Genomic DNA, 21,891 nt, shown 5'->3' on the forward strand with positions numbered 1-21,891 from the left:
TTCAAAAGATGGGAATAACAGACCACCTGAACTGCCTCCTGAGAAATCTTTATGCAGGTCAAGAAGCAATAGTTAGAACTGGACACAAAATAACAGACTGGTTCCAAATTGGGAAAGAAGTACCTCAAGGTTGTATATTGTCACCCTGCTTATTTAACTTATATGCAGAGTACATCACATAAAATGCCACACTGGATGAAACACAAGCTGGAAGCAAGATTGCTGGGAGAAATACTAATAACCTCAGATACACAGATGACACTACCATTATGGCAGAAAGCAAAGAAGAACTAAAGAGCCTCTTGACAAAAGTGAAGGTGGAGAGTGAAAAAGTTGGCTTAGAACTAAACATGCAGAAAACAAAGATCTCGTCATCTGATCCCATCCCTTCATGGCAAATAGTGAGTAAACAATGGAAACAGTGACAGACTTTATTTTTGGGGGCTCCAAAATCACTGCAGATGGTGACTGCAGCCATGAAATTAAAAGATGTTTGCTCTTTGGAAGAAAAGTTGTGACCAAACTAGACAGCATATTAAAAAGCAGAGACATTACTTCGCCAAGGTCTTTCTAGTCAAAGCTTTGGTTTTTCCAGGAGTCATGTATGAATATGAGAGTGGACTATAAAGAAAGTTGAGCGCTGAAGAATTGATGTTTTTGAACTGTGGTGTTGGAGAATACTCTTGAGAGTCCCTTGGACTGCAAGGAGGTCCAACCAGTCCATTCTGAAGGAGATCAGCCCTGGGATTTCTTTGGAAGGAATGATGCTAAAGCTGAAACTCCAGTACTTTGGCCACCTCATGCGAAGAGTTGACTCATTGGAAAAGACCCTGATGCTGGGAAGGATTGGGGGCAGGAGGATAAGGGGACGACAGAGGATGAGATGGCTGGATGGCATCACTGACTTGATGGACATGAGTTTGAGTAAACTCCAGGAGTTGGTGATAGACAGGGAGGCCTGGCATGCTGCAATTCATGGGGTCGCAGAGTCAGACACAACTGAGCGACTGAACGGAACTGAACTGATATTTTAAATAACTTGTACATAATCAAGCACAGGATTATATTCATGATTTCGTTTGACAATAGCATCAGTTATAAATAGGAGGATGAATTAAAATGGCTAAATATTATTAACATATTCATTTTTCAATTGAACACTTTTGAATAATTAAAAATGAGAACATAAATTCAGATAAGCCTTATATTTTCTATCAACTGTTGCAGAGGATATTCCTCTGGGTCCTATTTGTGATTGTCTACCCCTACTGCCATACAGAAATGGTCAAACAAGTGCACTGTGAATTTTCCCATGTGGAATATTGTCTGACCACATTCCCTTTAGCCTACAAAAGAAAAGTACAGGTCATGCTAATGTTCAGGATTCACATATTGGCAATGATTTGGTTTAATAAATATAATGGATTAGATATACATTAGATCAATAAATCTGCATAGAGACTGTTTTTAATTTACCATATCAGCAACATTTATCTTCCTTCATAGTTTTTTTTTTTTTTTTTTTTGATCAGTGAAAGCTAAGACTCACCCTCTCTATGTAATAGATTTAGAGAAGGGCAATTGGGAAGATAATTTTGCCATGATTATCAGGACTCCGTTAAGAAGACTGACCCTAGGAAAATTGCAAACTGCTTATTTCAGATAAATTTTGTATTTTACTAAAGAAATCCCTATTGATTTTAAAATAATAGAAGAAAATGAAAATATTGGCCCAACCTTCATTCTAGATGGGTTACTACAAGTGTATCTTTTCTAATTCAACTGTCTTTAGGAGAATATCTGGATCATGAGAATACTCTACCACAGTACAAGTGGTAAATTCAAAAGATGAGTTTAATGGTGCTTTTATCATTTGAATATCATAAAAGGAAAAAAGATATAAATATTTTAAAAGTCATTTTTCTTATCCTAGTTCCTGTTGCTAAAGTATAAGTATACTTTAATTGAACTTTGTAGATGAGCTAGGGGAAATTAGACCACACTGTCTATCATTAGCAGAGACTGTCCAACTCCTGAGTAGATGGCTGAGACCAACATTTAGGGGTAGTCAAGAGAGAAAGAAATGGCAACCCACTCCAGTATTCTTGCCTGGAGAATCCCATGAACAGAGGAGCCTGGCAGGCTACAGTCCATGGCATCACAAGCGTCGGACATAACTTAGTGACTAAACCACCACCACCAAGACAGACAAAGTATATGCAAAAAAAAAAAAAAGTAGAGAAGATACTTAATTTACACAGAAAGTAGAATGATGTTAAATTAGATAACAGAGAAAAATAACTGATTATATATTTTTCCAAAAAGATCAAGAAATAATCCTTGAAAATGGATGCACCTGACAGTATTCAATTTATAATGACAAGTTTTAAGTAGGCTTCTATTCTTTATAGTTAAATAATTTGCTAACCAAAACATAAGAGAAATTATGGTCTTGTTCTTGGATGAGATAATATCTAATACAACAAGTGAGCAGAAGACAGAGAAAGAGAGGGAATATGGTTGTTTAGCAATTAAGATTAGATAACTCTCATGAGGAATTCAAACAGTCATAATAGTCAGTTGTAGTAAATCTATTAATTTCTCTTCTTATAAGTCATAGTGTAATGCTAAATTTTTGCTCAAACCTATTTCCTAGGTTAGAATCCTGGCTTCACCAAGTTACTAATTATAAGACTTAGGCAAGTTATTTAAATCATTTTTGTTTTGAATTTTTCTTCTTTGAAATGAGAATGATAATAATGGCTATTTCAAAAGTTTGTTGTGATAAGTGCTTCAGTCAGTCAGTTCAGTTGCTCAGTCATGTCCGACTCTTTGCGACCCCAAGAATTGTAGCACGCCAGGCCTCCCTGTCCATCACCAACTCCCGGAGTTCACTCAAACTCACGTCCATGGAGTCAGTGATGCCATCCAGCCATCTCATCCTCTGTTGTCCCTTTTCCTCCCACCTTCAATCTTTCCCAGCATCAGGATCTTTTCAAATGAGTCAGCTCTCTGCATCAGGTGGCCAAAGTATTGGAGATTCAGCTTCAGCATCAGTCCTTCCAATGAATATTTGGGACTGATTTCCTTTAGGAGTGACTGGTTGGATCTCCTTGCAGTCCAAGGGACTCTCAAGAGTCTTCTCCAATACCATAGTTCAAAAGCATCAATTCTTCCATGCTCAGCTTTCTTTATAGTCCAAGTGCTTACAGAAATAATAAGCATACAAAAAGCACTGACTGAGGGTAACTCAGTTTTGTTTTTTTTGTTTTTTTTACATTGTGAAAAGACAAGACCCTGTTTTTTAGGTTTTGAGAGTCTTTCTTTGGTGAGGGAAAAATCAGTTTTCAGAGCATTTGGGGTAGTAGAATTTCAGACAAATTATTTACATGGGTTATTTTATTCTTTTTTTTTTTTTTTACTGTTGATATTGTTGTTGAAATTTAAATGTAACCAAATTTTAAAGTTATTTAAGAGACAAGATGTGAGGAGAACCAGAGCAAATAGGAAAAGGGCAAAGATAAAGCTTATATTTTGAGGGAAATGGATTTGTATGGCTGTATTGCTTTTAGTCGGAGAAGGCAATGGCAACCCACTCCAGTACTCTTGCCTGGAAAATTCCATGGATGGAGGAGCCTGGTAGGCTGCAGTCCATGGGGTCGTGAAGAGTTGGACACGACTGAGCGGCTTCACTTTCACTTTTCACTTTCATGCATTGAAGAAGGAAATAGCAACCCACTCCAGTGTTCTTGCCTGGAGAATCCCAGGGACGGGAGAGCCTGGTGGGCTGACATCTATGGGGTTGCACAGAGTCGGACACGACTGAAGCAACTTAGTAGTAGCAGTAGTATTGCTTTTAGTGTGTTTCATAGACTGAATGGTGCGCCCCTCCCCTACCAATTCATATGCTGATGTCCTAATTCCCAATAGTTCAGAATGCAATGGCATTTGGAGATAGGGCTTTTAAAGAGCTAATTAACATAAAATGAGGCCATTAGGGTTGGCCGAACCACTGTGACTGGGGTCCTTATAAAAGGAAATCTGGGCACACAAAGACACAATGGGATATGAACACCCAAAAGAGAGACTATTTGAGGACACAAGGAGAAGGCACCCATTTGCAAGCCAAAGAGTAAAGCTTCAGAGAAACAAAACCTATGGATACCTTGACCTTGGGTTTCTAGATCCAAAACTGTGAGGAAATCAATTTCCATTGTTAAAGCTTCCCAGTCTACGGTACTCTGTGATGACAGACCTAGCAAACCACTATAGCAAGCAATAGCAATTTTACTTACAACTATCATTTTGAACACAACTGTTATCTGTGTGAGTCTGAAATACTCTAGTCTTGACATTTTTAATATAAGTAAAACAACTGTTTATATAATACTTCATTAGCATAATTAGTATAGTATTACTTAGGCACTAAAATATCATAAATACACTATTATATCAGTTATTGGCAAACTTATTTAAAAATTTTAGATTACATGCTAGACAACAATGTGCTGCTCACTGATAAGGAACTGAAGGGTCCTCTGACATAACTAAAGGACCACAATGGAACTAATCAGGAGTGTTCCTACTCCATTGGGCTGACTGAGCATCGATGTCCAGAAAACTGTGTCAAAGTGGGTGTGAGGACAGGAAGTAAACAGAAACAGACGTGTCAAATAAATGTCCTCAACTGGAGGGATGAAGAAAGGATGGAAAGAGATTTCGGAATCTAGTTTTAAGCAGAGAGAAGGCAAGGAAGGTTTTCAGAGAACAGAAGTAGTGAGGATCATTGTAGGTTTATAAGATTCTAAATACGTTAGTCAACAAAGCCAACAATTGAATATTTACTTACGTGAGGACTGTTTGTTCTATATGAAACCATAAATATAAACAGAAAAGAAATTCTCTTACTAAGTACCAGATGAATATCAAGATAATAAAACTTTATCTTCTGTATATTTTTGAGGTGGACATGACTTTTATTTATAATTACAATAAAAAAGGAATCATACATCTCCTCATTTATTTATGAATAAATACTTACCTGATGAAAGCAGGCTGAATCAGTTCAACTATATGGAGTAGTATTTTCCTTTTATAACTGACATAGGTAAATGGCAAAAAAATAACTGCATTAATAGGTTATATTCACAAGTAAAAACAGCAATCCACAAAGATCTTGACGCATTTGACTGCTTTCAAAAAAAAATATAAGGCTGTGAAATAAAAATCGTAACTGTTTTTGCCTTTTCAACTGAAAACATCTCCAGGGTTTGTGATTCTAAAAATAATATATGTGCCTTATAAGAGCAGACATCTACGTCTTTACTGATTAGAAAGTCAAAATCTTTCTACAGTAATCCTTCTTAGTCCTCACCTTTTTGTAAAATCCACTTCAAAATTACAAATCTTTAATTGTATACAAGTATTTCTGAAAAAAATCTCATAAATGAGGAAAATATAGTGCATTTCAAAACTCTGAGGTCAAAATCTCCATTCACTTCACCTGTTGTGCACATCAACACAAAGACAGAGTGTCATAAACTCTAACTAATTTTCCTAATCTCGATCTATTATCTACCTCATAAGACTTGCTTTTAAATCATCCTGCTTATAAACACCCTCCAAATATCCTCTCCTAAAATCCTCGTTTAGACATCTGTTAAAATTTTGTCAATGTAGTATTCTTTTTTTCTTGCCAGTAGTTCTAACAAACTCAGTTTTGCTTGGTCAAAAGTTGTTTTCTTCGCAGTTATTTGTCAGATGAATAGTCAACAATTGTGGAGATAAAGGAGAACTCCCAATGAAAGCCTTGTGCAACCTGACTTAAACTCCTCTGCTTGAAACCTGTTCCTCCAAGATCATTGAAGTTTCCATCTAGGAGTCTCTCTGACAGTAAGGGTGAGGTATGCACTGCATTTGGTCTAAATTTTAAGTTATTTTTGGCATTCTCCCAAATGCAGAGTTTATGCCTCCTAGGAAAGAGAATTGATTTTAGTAATAATTTGATAGCCTAATAAATTTTTTGAAAATTCTTGTTCTAGATGAAAACACCTGCTCTGTTGCTTATAACATGACTGTTTTCATGGCTTCTATTGTGAGTCAATAAAGGGATTCATGAGGTTGGACTGCTTAGAGTTAGGTTTTGTTAGACTGATTCTCTTTAGATAAACTTTACCTCAGCATTCTTTTCAAAATCTTGTGAGGATCTTCCCCAGTCTTATCTTGGTTGATTCCAGTTAGTCTCATTTTGCTCAGAGTTAGGGAGTTTAAGTTCCTCACCTGGTCTTCAGCCAGGTTCTTAAAATAGGAAGTTGCCCAAGAAAAATTTTAATGTGTTTTTTTCAGTTTATTTGGCCCTATAGATCAAATTTCTGATTGCTTTCTATTTTAGCTCATGTGCTTATCTCTCTAATTGGTGTAATTCCATCCAATATGTCTGCAACTGTAGAGTCCATTTGGGGGAACTTAATTGTTGTATTGATGCTTGATGCAATTCACTGGAGTTCAAATTATTGTTTAAACCTGTTGTTTATACTCTTGTGTGGCTCTCAAAGTGTGTGCTAATGGGTTTCCTATATCTAAGGCTTCTTTTGTCCTTCCATAATGATGGTTTCTTGTTTGTCCAAAGCTGACTCCTTCTCCCCTTTCTCTTTTCTTCTATTTTTTTCTGCTTCTCTTAAGAAAAATTGTTCTGTCACTATGTATATACATCTCTAGATAATCATTTAAACATTTCCAAAAGAAAGATTTAAAAAAATGAATAGTGTGCACTTTTTATGGATTGTGATTTCCTTATTTGAGATACAACTAAGAATGTATTCTTGCTTACAGAAGTAGAGTTGATAAGGTTGGTTTTGCTTAACCAATAAGTTTCTTTTGGATAGTTTCTTAAAATGTCAATGGTCTATAAGCATGGAAGAAAAATAGGATGAAATATAGAAAACATAAGATGTGAAAAATAGCTAATAAAACCTGCAGTGCATAAGCACCACTCTCTGTAAACAATGCTATAAATGAAAAGGTAAATAAAATTTTCTCTCATATGTAATATGAAATATGGACTTAAGAATATTTGAGATTCAATGACAGATTCAAAGTATATTTTATTTGTTGTCCTGTCAAGAATTTGTCATCTGAGAACCAATTTGAGATGCAAAACCTAAGGCTAGGCTTTAGATATCACCGGTTGCCACAGCACTGAATAGTTCGTGTAAACAGTAAAATCTCTCAAAAACATGACACCCAAATTGTCTCTGACAGAAGGAAAGATGACAGGAAGAACAAATAGAAATAATAGTAACAGTTGTCATGTATTGCATGCTTCCTAGATGGCAGGCACTGCTCAAAGAGCTTTACCCATATTAACTCATTTTATCCTTTCAAAAAATTTTTGAAATAGAAATAATCATTATGGTCTTTAAAGTGTAATTCTTTCAATTAAATATTGATTTACAAGCACAAAGATTTTTCAGTTCATTTATTGCCTGTCAATTCCGAGAAAAGGGAGAAAAAAGGGATATTTTATTTATTTTTTTTACTGAGTCCTTAAAAGGTCTCTTGATCTCAGAACTGAACTGTAAATCAGATACGCCTTAGTGACAAATTATAGCCACTGAACTATTCAATAATTCTCATTATGAACGAAGAGTTATTTTTGCCATAGATTTTATATCTCAAAGAAAACTATAATATTAGCCAATACATATTTCTCCCCCAGATTGTGTCATCACTGTGGCTTTAAAAGAATCTCTTATTCTATAAAACTCTATATCAACCAAGAATGGAATGGGATAGTTAAATTTCAACAAAAGTGAAAACAGCCTATTCTGAATGCTGAACAATAAAGAAAACACACAAATGTAGCAAATTTTGCAGAAAAATTACTAAAGGTAACTGGCAATCATGATTTGTTTCTCAGTGAAGATTTTCACCAAGCTACAAAAGAAATATAGTTGTCTATAATTTCAAATTATATAGAACATTAGCTTTCAAGAGAACAATGGGACTTCATCACTTTTTGCTCTTATTTCTAAGAGAGACAACACATTTTCTTCAATTTTAGCTCTATTCTTAAAATTCACATATTCTGTTTCCTTTCTCTGTTTTGAAAACAATTCCCTCTAGGGGTCTGTTGGAACTAGGAGAAACAGTAGCAAGTTCTCTTAACTTAAGCAGTAACCTAGGTCTAAAATAACCTGTGTAATAATTCTAAGTTATAAATATAAAAATAAATCAATGGTGATTTTTATTTTGTTTCACTTTTAATAATGTCTATTATAAATTCTTTTGAAATACAGGGTATCATTGATCTGATTCTTTGAACATTCTCCCTTTTGAGGCTGAACTTCTAAAATGACTTACATCACGTAGAAATATGTAATATGTGAAAGTGAAAGTGAAGTCGGTCAGTCGTGTCCGACTCTTTGCGACCCGGTGGACTGTAGCCTACCAGGCTTCTCCATCCATGGGATTCTCCAGGCAAGAATACTGGAGTGGGTTACCATTTCCTTCTCCAGGGGATCTTCCCGACCCAGGGATCGAACCTGGGTCTCTCGCACTGGATGCAGACACTTGATACACAATTCAAAGCCTATCTAATTAGATAATCCAATTAGATTAACAAAGGCATATAATCTACTACTTATCAGAATACATTTCCCTAGGAATATTGTATGCTAAAGTGATACCTTACATAAGCAGCAAATCATGAATTATTATTTCAAATGATTAATATATTTAAATATAAAGTAGGCTTGTGGGACTAGCACTTAACTAAACATTTTATTTTTCTACCTTTTTCAAATATCTCTGATGATTATGTTTACATACTAGAAGTTCATATCATCTGTAATTTCCTAGTTATGGTTTTTGGCAAAGAGAGGATTGGAAACATTATAGTCCAACAGAGAAAGCTGATAAAGCATTCTGAATTACAAAGCAGGTAGGTTGTAAGCCATGTCCATGATTTTCTTGAGAGTAACACATTCATAAATCAGCTTTTAATGATTTGGTATGTCCACTGTTTCCTAACTATGTGTCCATCAGAATCTATTTATTTGTACTTGCAATCCCCCAAGTAAAATCCAAATTTTAAGAAGTATCACTGGCATGGTCAAACATAACCAACTGAAACTGAAAATCAATTTTCAAATCACAACAGGGGATTTTTCTCATAAAAGAATGCATGTGTCTATAATTTGGGGGGGTCTATTTCTAAGGAATGCATCTAGAAATTATCGAAAATGTTCCTTTTCTCTCAGATGTTTAAGAAGCATTTTCAAAATCTGTCTTATAGGAATATAAACTCCTTATTTAAAATGTTCAAGTGTACCAATATTAATCTTTCTTCAGAATTCCAGGTTAAGGATGGTAACATGATCTCTACTTACTCTGTTTGTTACTTTGGGAGATTTGAGCTCTGCCAATTATGTAAAAGTGATTCCTGCTCATTACAAACTTGCACTTTATTTCCATTGCATCAGTGGCTCTGGAATTTCTGTAACTTCCAATAACACAGCCACAATCCAAAAGTTCTGATAATCACTGTCTCTCACCTTAGCTTGCAACATTAAGTATAATTTCTGAAATTAAATGCTTAATCCTGATTTAGATATCGAACCATAACAGCTTTCTTTATCCATATAAAGTCTCCTATCATGTGTATTTAGACTTGTGATATAAGTGTTAGTCGCTCAGTAGTGCCCGACTCTTTGCGACCCCATGGATTGTAGCCCACCATGCTCCTCTGTCCATAAGATTTTCCAGGCAAGGATACTGGAGTGGGTTGCTATTTCCTTCTCCAGGGGATCTTCCCAACCCAGGGATCAAACTCGGTCTTCTGCACTGCAGGCAGATTCTTTATCGACTGAGCTACAATGGAAGCCCTGTGATATAAGATATAAGATATTCAGAATAGGGATGGTCAGGTAGTTTTCAGGTAGGGTAGAAGAAAAGACAACTTGCCATTCAAAATTATTTTGTACAAACACATGCACACATACACACACAGGTGCATATGCATATGAATCTTTACTAAGTTAACAAAAAGTGTACTTTGGAAAATATAATACTAATATTTAAAATAACAACGGTGAGAGAGTCAATTCCTAAGCAAACTGATAAGAAGTCCTAGGTCCCCAAGGAGGAGAAAGGGATCTGGGGCTCTCAAGGAGGAGGAAAAGACAAACGTCTTTTTTTTCCCCCTCTTCATTTCTTAGTCTTAGTCACATAAAATGTTTTCTTCTTTAAGCCTGGAACTGATGATTACACAACAACTTCAAACTCTGTACTAAGGATTATATAACAATGTATCCTGCTTGAGGACAGTTTCTCCTTCCTGAAAACCTTCTGACTAATCCTGATATTTTAGAATGTATATTATGGGAGTGGATCTGGTAAAATCTTTCTATTGTTAAATTCTAATCCTGTTATCTTAAAATGTAAATTGTGGGGGTGGGTCTGGTAAAATTTTTACAACCTTGAGACCTTCTTTTGATTTATTGTAATAACCAATTAAAAAAGTATATAAATCCCTTGCTTAGACTAGGGAAGGTGGTCCTCCCCATCTCCCTTCTGATCTCTGTGTCAGAAGCTTTCTCTGTCCCTTTTTCACTATAATAAAACTCTGCTACACAAAAGCTCTTGAGTGATCAAGCCTGGTCCCAAGTCCTGAAGCAAAAATCTTCTTCAGAGATCACGAACCTGACATCATTCACCATAAGCTATCAAAGGTATACAATCTTATAAAAAAAACTGATAGCAACCTGGTTTTATCCACAATTCACAGTAAAAATACTGTATATAGGAGAACAGAGTTTCCTTAAGGAAAGAAATATGATTTATCCATGTGTCATATCCAGTGAAATTTTACTGAGGATTTTTTTTATGAGTTATAAGATCCACAAGAGGCAAGAAATTCACTCACAGATAGAAGTATCAGTTATACGATGACATTTTACACAGCATTCCACTAATTTCCCTTTTTAAACAACCTTGCTATTACTTATTATGATCAGCATCCTCAATTTACATGCATGTATAAATACATTAAAAAAAAGTAACTTTTTTAAATACAACTAATATGTGTTTTCAAACGTTTTACAACAATACAAGCAATTTAGGTACTGCTCATCTCTTTTTCCTTCAGGAAATTTGTATTTTAATCAATTCTTCTTAATTTATATTTTTATACAGCTTGTAGTGTTCAGATCTGGCCTTCCTGTCTAGCAATTAGCCTTTTAACAATATTTACCACTTAGCTAGACAGCATATTACTTACTGCCTGCTTCAATTCTCCATGCAAACTCTCAAATGGTAAAGAGAACATTTTAAAGGACACTTCTTAAACCTTATAAATATTTGGTAAGAGGCCCTTAGTATCACATCCATCAACATCTATTGGGAACATCTGTCATTTGAACTAAGACAAATTAATTCATCTTCAGAAGTAATCATTGTCATTTTGTCTTCATCAATCACAATAGCACTAGGATGAAAAATTCTAAGAGGGTATTTTGAGTAAGAGTTTTCCAAATCCACACATTTCAATTTAACACAATCACAAGGACTTTATATATACATCTTTGTAATACACACATGTAACAGAACACAGCAAGCAGGAATCAGAAAGATGCCTGTCACAATTCATAAGCAAGAGAGATCAGGACACTCTTAAGGAATTACACTCTTATTTATAGGTCACTTACCACTGAAACTTGATAAACAGTGTTCACAACATATTTCTCCTCTTGTCTGATACCTCCCTAAAGTGTCTTACCATAGAATGGATTAGACTTTATAATCATAGGGAAAACTGAGGTGAGTGTTAGGTTGACTAGAAATAAGCCCAAGTAATGCAGTATTGCCCAGATAGGGAGTGAAGTGGCTGTTTTGACTTTAGTAACTTGACTTTTCATTCCTGGATAGGAGATGTCAAGTGAAGACATAATAATGCTTTCATTAATTTGATGATTTTACCTTCTTCACAATAACTCCACTAACCAAGAATGGAGGCCCAAATCAAGGTTGTCCCCTCAATGCAGATGTATATATTAAATTGTAGGCCATTAACAATTTGGCCTTCACACAAACCACAAAATACCTTCAAGAAAAAATTTTAATTTAAAATACATTATTGACATATTCCTTACCCATAAGTATATTTATAATAAAATAAAATCAGAAGAAATAAAAAATAAGCAATAAAATTTAACAGCAACTCTTCTCAGTAAAAGCCTTTAAATATAACATGAAAAAACTAAAAAATCTTAACTTAAAAAATGATTTTTGCTACCATTTAGCAATGTCATCACATGGCTACATGGATTTGAATTTCCCTTCTTTAGACACATAATTGCTCTTGGACTAGGATACAATGGTGAGGAGCTGAAACTGTACATCCTCGAACACACCAAATCAGCAGAAATAAATCACAACTGTCCTGCTCAGGTGTGAACTTTTACTTAGAACATGAGGAGTTGAGTTCTTTCTCTAACTAGATCCACTTTAGTTCCAACTGACAGACAGTAGTTACCCTCACAAACCTGTAAATGGCTCTGAGATCTTCCTTAAACAGTACATGCTTTTACCTTCTGTCCTACAATACAAAATATCTCTAGAGATTTAACTACATTTCACCTTCCCCAGCTCTTTTGCCAATGTGATCCTACTGTTGTGCATCCCTCTAAAGGAATAGATTCTTCTGGATAGAAATAGCAAATAAATGGAAAGAGACCCCACATGACAGTTAACTAGGAACTAAAATGCCAAATACTAAAAACACACAACTGGAAATTAGAAGAGCAAAGAAAGAGGGGCAAACATCATGCATTAAATACAGAAGAAATATGTTTTTACAGAAAGAGAAACCACAGATGGGGAGGAGGGTTACATTATTCTCTCATTTTATAGACTAAGTGTCTTCACTTTTGACCCAAATTATACTGTAAATATCACCAAAAATAAAATTACCTTTTGAGTAACAAGAAAATATTGATTTACTGAATTAAATATCCCACCACCTCACTACACCCAGCAACGTGAGTCACAGAGAAAAGTAGAGCATTTACACTTTTACACTGAAAAGGATTTTATCTAATTAAAATTAGATAATAATATATATCACATAAATAATATGATATTCTGTTTGATACTACTAAAAATTTCCCTTCTGTATAAAGCATCTAGAGTAGACACTAGTTAAAGGAAATTTTAGAATCACTAGTCTTACCAGAGCAACTTCACACCATCAAACAATGCACACCCACCTAGCAGCATATGCCAAAACCCTTGGACACAAGAGTGAAGAACCACAATGCCATAAAATGTTTTCATTGTTAGAATTATGCTAATCTTTCAGTAAATCACTTTAAATATTGCATCAAATCTTTGCTCAAAAAGGTTTCTCTGCCCTATCTAGAGGGCCCTACTGCTTTAAAAATCCACTTTAACAGAAACAAAACACTTACCTCATTGGAGAGAGGATATTTTCTTCAGTTTCAGAGGAGCAAGTACAAATAACTCATTTACATAAACATGTGTAAAATGTGTTTTGGCCAGAGTGAATGAGATGTTATCAAAATCCCTTTCAACACATCCCCATCATCCTTATCATCATCAGCATCAATCAGCATCACCCACCACATCAGGGCAACACTGAAACCCTTCTCTCTTCTTCTCCATCCCTCTCCCTTTGATTTTCTTACCTCTCTCCCTCCTTGTACTGACTCCAATCTTTTCAAGTTCAAACCCTGAAAAAGGGGAAAAAAAAAAAAAACTACATTTATTACTGATGGCAAAGAAGAAGTAACTAGTACCAGTGAGAAATTTTAAAGTGAAATAGTTCATTTAACAAAGAAGATCTGAAGGCAGATTAATATTTCATACATATGATAATGTCCATAACTAAGTCTTCAAATATGGTATCAATGCACTTTTTGCTAAATCCCAAGACATTAAGTAAAAATAAAATACAAAGCATTTTTTTTGTTTAGTAATGATTGTCGGTCTCTCAGTGAAGTCACAATCTAAAAGGATTTGCTATGGTAGTAAGCTTTTATTCTATTGCTTTGCACTTGGCACATCCTGGAGCCCAGATCTGAGTTAAGGTTGATAAAAAGAATTAGCTTCATTTGCAGCACTGATGATCATCTAGGAAATATTCAGAATTTTATCTCCTGAAAAAATTTCTCATCTTTTATTATCATAAATGCTTTTTACATTAAAAGAGGAGGGATTCCCGTTAAATCCCCAATAAATACTAAGAATAATTAAATGAGAGAAGACTCTCTCTTTCTTCGCATGCCTATTGCAAATATGCTTGTGGCACTAGAGTCAGTCTGTCCATCTGTCTATCCTCCCTAGAAATACTGCTATTTAGAAAGTGAGATAATGGAACAAATTGCTCCCTCCTGCAAATCCAATAAAGGGCTTCCACGGTGGCTCAGACAATAAAGAATCTGCTTGCAATGCAGGAAACCCAAGTTAATGGGTTAGGAAGATCCCCTGGAGAAGGGCACGGCAACCCACTCCAGTATTCTTGCCTGGAGAATCCCATGGACAGAAGAGTCTGATGGGCTACAGTCCATGGGATCGCAAAGAGTCGGACACGACTGAGCAACTTTTCAAAACAACAATAAATACAACAAAAGTTTCAATTACTGTTATTTTCCTTATTGTAGTAGTTTTGTATGTGGAAGGAACAATATGCAAATTGCAGTGACATATGCTATCATAGTACCTAATTCTTTCTTTTTACCTTCCTTCCTTTTTCTTCTACTTTTCTCTCTCAATCACACCCATAAATTATTTTACAAAACATATTTATTTGGTATGTACTGTGGGTCAGACACCATGCTAGATACTAGGATTATCAGTAATAAATATTCCTCAAAGTTTAGGAGATCACTGACCACACACACAAAACTGAAGATAAAACTTTAGGATAATGATGCCAGGTATACAATATTCTCTCTTAGCATAGGATGAAAGAGACAATTCAGTCAATGAATCAGCAAATACATAAAGGACCACAGAGGAGAATCACATCTAAACAGTGGTAGAGGCTGAAGAGGCAAAGCAGAACAGCATGCAGCACTCTAAAAACCTGACTACACAATGTCTGGTGTCTGGATTTATAGCATATTCATTTCTAATGATGACTCCACCCAAGACTAGCCGAGCAGGTAAATATATTTTAACAAAATTTCTAGGCAATTCACATGCATATTAAGAGTTTGAAAACCACTGCACTAAGAGGTCTATGAAAGGTGAATGGTTTAGTTGGCATATACTGTGAGTGGTGCATAAGAAGCGGAAAATAGGCTGAAAAGTTGATCAAATTGTGAAGTCTTAGACTGTTCTTCAGGGCTTTCGTGGTGGCTCAGATGGTAAAGAATTCACCCGCAACGCAGGAGACCCAGGTTTGATCCATGGGGTGGGAAGATCCCCTGGAGCATTTACGTTTAAAAATGTAAAAGATTTATAAGATCTGATGAGAAACCGGAGTGTTAATGTTTAACACATTTTCAAGTGGTTTTTAAATTATCTCATATATTAAATATTTCTTGAATTGTTTGATAAAAAATAAGAACAAAAATATTAAATAACTCCACTTTGTTTAAAAAATATGACTATTACACTAATGATTCTAGTAAAGGCTCTAGGATCAACCTGACAAATAGTTATTTTTATAAATAAATGACAGGCTGACTTCTGAGTGCAGAAAATTATCTGCATTTGCAGGATACACTTTGAATAGCTTTTATTGACTATGCCAAAGCCTTTGACTGTGTGGATCACAACAAATTGTAGAAAATTCTGAAAGAGAGGGGAATACCAGACCATCTTACCTGCCTCCTGAGAAGTCTGTATGCAGGTCAAGAAGCAACAGTTAGAACTGGACATGGAACAACAGACTGGTTCCAAACATGGAAAGGAGTATGTCAAGGCTGTATATAGTCACCCTGCTTATTTAACATAAATGCAGAGTACATCATGAGAAATGCTAGGCTTGATCAAGCACAAGCTGGAATCAAGACTGCCAGGAGAAATACCAATAACCTCAGATATGCAGATTACACCACCGTTATGGCAGAAAGTAAAGAAGAACTAAAGAGCCTCTTGATGAAAATGAAAGAGAAGAGCGAAAAAGTTGGCTTAAAGCCAACATTCAGAAAACTAAGTTCATGGCATCCGGTCCTATCACTTCAAGGCAAATAGATGGGGAAACAGTGGAAACAGTGACAGACTGTTTTTTGGGCAGCAAAATCATTGCAGATGGTGAGTGCAGCCATGAAGTTAAAAGATGCTTGCTCCTTGGAAGAAAAATTATGACCAACCTAGAGAGCATATTAAAAAGCAGAGACATTACTTTGCCAACAAAGATCCATCTATTCAAAGCTATGGTTTTGCCAGTAGTCATGTATGGATGTGAGCATTGGACTATAAAGAAAGCTGACCACTGAAGAATTGATGCTTTTGAACTGTGGTGTTGGAGAAGACTCTTGAGAATTCCTCAGACTGCAAGAAGATCCAACCAGTACCCCCTAAAGGAAATCAGTCCTGAATATTCATTAGAAGGACTGATGCTGAAGCTGAAACTCCAATAGTTTGGCCACCTGATGCAAAGTACTGACTCACTGGAAAAGACCCTGATGCTGGGAAAGATTGGGAGGAGAAGGGGATGATAGGTTGGATGGCATCATCAACTCAATGGACATGAGCATGAGTAAGCTCTGGGAGTTGGTGATGGACAGGGAAGCCTGGCGTGCTGCAGTCCATGGGGTCACAAAGAGTCGGACAGGACTGAGTGACTGAACTGAACTGAAATTTCATATGAAATAAAAAATATAAAACAGAACCTTAGAACATTTCTTAACCTGGCAGTGTAGGCTAAAAATAAATTCTAAAATGAAATTCATGCTCATAACTTTTAGGATATGGGAAACAATGCTATGATGTACTTTTGAATTCAGACAGACGTGCTTAAATCTTTGCTTTGGTATCTTCTTTTGTGTTCTCTCTAATGAATTACATGATACTTTTCAACCTCTTCTTTATACTTGAAAAAAATAATAAATGTAATGATTATTATGTAGTTGCTATAAAGATTATATTAGGCAATACGTGTATAGCACTTAGCAAAGAGCCAGGAGGAACAGCATATTCCAAAATAGTAACTGCTATCTGGTCTTTTTGTTATAATTCTTATCATTATTACACTTATACAACATGTCTAAATATAAGATCAATTTGAGCAAAATACCCTGATATTGTACTCTTCTTCTGAAGAATGTAAATTATCACTCTTTTCTTTAACTCCTTGATATATTTATATTTGTAACGGTGTTTTAAATTTCTTGTCTGTTAATTCTATCATGCCATTTCCATTTCTATTATTATTGGCAATTACTTCCCAGTTATTAGTCACATTTTCCTATTTTTCCTTATGTCCAATAATGTTTTTATTGGTTCTCAGATATTGAGATCTTACTCTGCTTAGTGTTAGATTTGTTTATTCTCTTAGAAGGAGTTAGGACTGTTTCTGCAAATGATTAAGTTATTTGTGGGTCCAACTAACTACAAAACTTGTTTTAACGACATTTTAGGCTAAGTCTGAAGTTGTCTTTAGAGTTATTTATCTTTATTACCAAAGCTTAACCCTTCTGTGCTCTCTACTGAATATTCCATGTATTCAAAGAAAATTCACTACTCTGACTGATAGAAATTCAAAAGATTCCCAGACCTAAGGAAACGTTGGGAATTCTATTTAAAGTTCTCTTGTAATCATTCTTTTCTAGCAGTTATTCTTTGCCTAGCCTTGTCAAATTTCACTTGACATATGTGAAGGTTGTTTTTCAAATAAAATTCTCAGAGTAACACATATGTAGATTTCTAGAGCTCTTCTCTGTGTATTTTTCTCCTTTCCGCAGTAATCAGACCTACAAATTCTAGCTGCCTGTTCTCTCCAAACTCAGACAGTTGTCTCCTCAACTACAAAATTTAAAAACTCTGTAGTTCTGTCTGGGCAGTCCTTCCATGTACCAATACCCGAATTTCCAGCCTTCCCGTTTGTTACCACTGCATTTCTTCTTAAATAGTAGTATGACTTCGGGGAAGAAAACACACTTTTGGAAGATCAACATAATGTTGAACTCTTTTAGTTTGGTGGTTGTTTAGTCGCTAAGTTGTGTCCAACTCCTTTGACCCTGTGGACTGTAGGCCTCCAGTCTCTTCTGTCCATGGGCTTCTCCAGTCAAGAATACTGAAGTGGGTTGTCATTTCCTTCTCTGGGGATCTTCCCCACCCGGGGATTGAACCTGGGTCTCCTGCATTGCAGGCAGATTCTTTACCAACTGAGCCACCAGTTTATCTGTCAAGAAAATGATGTGGGGATGGAAAGATATAGAGAGTTGTACTGGATGGCCATTTGTAGAGCTCTAAAATCTACTATCTGTGCTGTGCTTTAATTTTAAGACAGACAGTCTGGTTCTCTTACAGGTTCTTACTATGCATCTTTCTAGTACGGCTTCTTAGTGAGACAGATAAATTATTCAAGAAATTAAGAAATTCCAAAGAGTTTGACCCTGGTGGCCTAGACAGTAAAGCATCTGCCTGCAATGTGGGAGACCTAGGTTTGATACCTGGGTCAGGAAGATCCCCTGAAGAAGGAAATGGCAACCCACTCCAAGACTCTTGCCTGGAAAATTCCATGGACGGAGGAGCCTGGTGGGCTACAGTCCATGAAAAAGAGTCGAACACGACTGAGATACTTCACTTCTTCTTCAATAAGTTTGAACACAGTTTGATAAAAATACTCTCAAACTTATTTGGTTCCTAAATTCTGGTTTTCTTAATTTGGATATCTAAATTTTCCTCTATCAGATTGCTGCACACACTTTAAATTCAGTGTCGAATTTCAGTTATATTGCTGATTAAAAAAAAAAAAAAAAGACCTTAGTTGTAAATACGGCTTTCCAACCTTAGTCATATTTAAGATTCATTTTGTAAGTGATAGTACTGAGATATGTGACTAGTCATAGGTTTACAGAATAAACTTAGAAATTCAGAAACTTTCCCAAGGCTGGTGACCCTACTTAAAAACTCCAAGAATTCACTCTTACATATAATTTCCAGTCTTCCTTTAAAGTTAATGAACATAGTTTAAATATTCTTTGTGGTCTCTTATAACTTTTTTAGGCCATTATATTGGGAAAACTGTTTTTCTTATATTATATTGAAATATTTATGTCATAGAAAGATTTGTATTCAGCTGTTTGAAAGTTCTATGGAGTTCATTAAGATTTGAACTAAAATCCATCCAAAGACAAAAAAGAAAACATTAAAGTGTAAAAAACTGTCAAACTGTTTTTCTTCTTTTCTTTTTTAAATTAGTCATGTTGGTAACCTTTGAAACTCTGTATCATGGTATCTGTAATTCATTCACTGGAAACTTTGCATTGCTCTTTATTTTCCTTCTCAAAAACCAATATATGTCATTGCTTTTGGTGACTTTGGCCCATTCCTCTGTCATTTTAAAAATGGAAAACCATTCCATATTTTAAAAGTAATATTGTCATTACATCACAGAATACTTTAAAATGTCCACATATTAAAAATAGTATATATTTGTTGAATTTTTACTAGATGACAGGCATAATGCTGAGCACTTTACATGACATTTTTTATTCCTCACAATTACTTTTTATTGTAAGAACCACTATTAATTCCCATTTTTGCAATAGGGTCACTGAAGCAGAGAAGTTAATTAACTTGCCTAAGGAGACACAGCTAGAAGGAGGTGGAGTTAATTATTGAGCCCAGAGTATTTGACTTAGAGCTCCTTTTGCAACCAGTATACATAGTGCCTCCAAAAGGAACTATTATGTCTTACATGTATTGAGATGAATGTCTAATATGATAAGACCAATATGTGCTTAATAAGTAGATGAGTACACCTAAACACAGAATTATATTAAGTTCACATGTATCATGTCATTAAGAAGTAAATGCAAGATAAATTTTTGGCTTTGGATTCATTTAGGATTTGGAAATAACTGTGAGAAAAAAAGTTAAAGTAAATGAGATTGGATTCCAGAGTTCTTGATTTCTTGGAAAGAAATGTAAAATTCAATTGAAATATTTCCTGGGGCAGACAAAGATTAAAAGAAAATTAATTCAACTATGTGGGCATAAATAACATTGCATAGAGCTTGTCTGTGATTATCGTTGCTTTAGGCTAACTAAAATATTATACAAGTATAGTACTTCCATACCTCCAGTTTTCTAGCAGTTCTCATTTTGGTATACTGCATGTTAAATTTCTTCTGCTCCAGGGATTTGGGTCCTCATATTCCATGAGTTTATATACAATGAAATTTGCCCTAAAACTAGAATATTTCCAGTATTTCTGATGTTCACAGCTGGCTCATCATTTGTGATGAAGGTGTCTTTTCATTTCTGATACGAGACTAATCAACAACATAGAATTTCTATTAAGATTTCGTGTAATATTATTTCTTACAACCTCTATGTTTTATTCTAATTCTTAAATGGAAAATTAAAGACACAGTTTCAGAAAATAAGTAATCTCAGATATTGCCAATGAAAATTGTAATGTTTTAGAAACCCTCATGGGGGTAACATCAGTCTAACTGCGAAATTTAACAGATATGGCCAGGACTCCTAATGAGTGGAATGTGGCACTGCTAAATATTTGAAAATCTATCCCTTGATTAGGCTAAGCTAATTGAAATAGTAGTCCGTCTAGTGAGCTGTGTTTTATATTCTTACTATGGAATATAAAAAGAGAGAACTTCCTAAAGTAGTTCATGAGAGAGGACCAATAGATAGAACATGTTTGTCTATCAATCTGTATTTCTATAATGCCTGAGCCCATCTCTTTCTAAATCCATTCATATCACCCGTATACAGAATCTGTGTTTTCAGTGTAGTCCTTGTTCATGCCAAGCATTGTTTTAACGTAGACTTCGGAACCAGGTGCTCATCGCAGGGGACCTCTCTTCACCTAGATGCTTGTACAACTAAACCCACAGCTTCTAGGTGTATGCTTACATCTTACCTTCTCAGGGAGGTCTACTTTATCCCCTTATTCAATATTTTATTCTACTCCCTCCCTACTTCACTGCAAGGGACACTTAAATCTCTTAATATACTGAATACATCTATCACTATTGTATATTACCAATCTTTTCAATCTGTATTTAAGTGCTACAAAGGCAAGCATCAAATCTTTGTTGCTGTGTTTTCCAGATTATCCCAATTGTTTAAACAGTGCCTGGAGAATGGTGAGTGCTAAAATATTTAAATGTTTGTGAAATAAATGGAAATTTATTTTTCAATTTATTCATGTATCTAAAGTTTTACCTAATCTGTTCTATGCTAAGTCACTTCAGTCATGTCCAACTCTGTGCGACCCCGTAGACGGCAGCCCATTAAAATATTTAAATGTTTGCTGAATAAATGGAAATTTATTTTTCAATTTATTCATGTATCTAAAGCTTTACCTAATCTGTTCTATGCTAAGTCACTTCAGTCATGTCCGACTCTGTGCAACCCCATAGATGGCAGCCCACCAGGCTCCCCCGTCCCCGGGATTCTCCAGGCAAGAACACTGGAGTGGGTTGCCATTTCCTTCTCCAATGCATGAAAGTGAAAAGTGAAAAGTGAAGTCTCTCAGTCGTGTCCGACCCTCAGCGACCCCATGGACTGCAGCCTTCCAGGCTCCTCCATTCATGGGATTTTCCAAGCAAGAGTACTGGAGTGGGTTGCCATTGCCTTCTCCGAATCTGTTCTATATTAATTTATATTTGTAAATTGTATGGTCTGTTAGCTTTAGTGATATAACAGATAAAATGTTGACATCCCTATTAA

General features: G+C 35.4%; 1 protein-coding gene across 2 annotated transcripts in view; it reads right to left on the bottom strand.

Annotated features, from left to right (window-relative positions):
- CCSER1 (coiled-coil serine rich protein 1) overlaps positions 1-21,891 on the bottom strand; it is a 1,487,503-nt gene that overhangs the window by 480,696 nt on the left and 984,916 nt on the right. For both annotated transcript variants that reach the window (XM_061419670.1, XM_061419671.1), the window contains exon 10: positions 13,704-13,748. In XM_061419670.1, coding sequence (XP_061275654.1) covers positions 13,704-13,748 — 45 coding nt within the window. The remainder of the gene's footprint in view (positions 1-13,703; positions 13,749-21,891) is intronic.

Source organism: Bos javanicus, chromosome 6 (assembly GCF_032452875.1).
Source record: "Bos javanicus breed banteng chromosome 6, ARS-OSU_banteng_1.0, whole genome shotgun sequence".
In the NCBI taxonomy this organism is placed as follows: domain Eukaryota; kingdom Metazoa; phylum Chordata; class Mammalia; order Artiodactyla; family Bovidae; genus Bos; species Bos javanicus.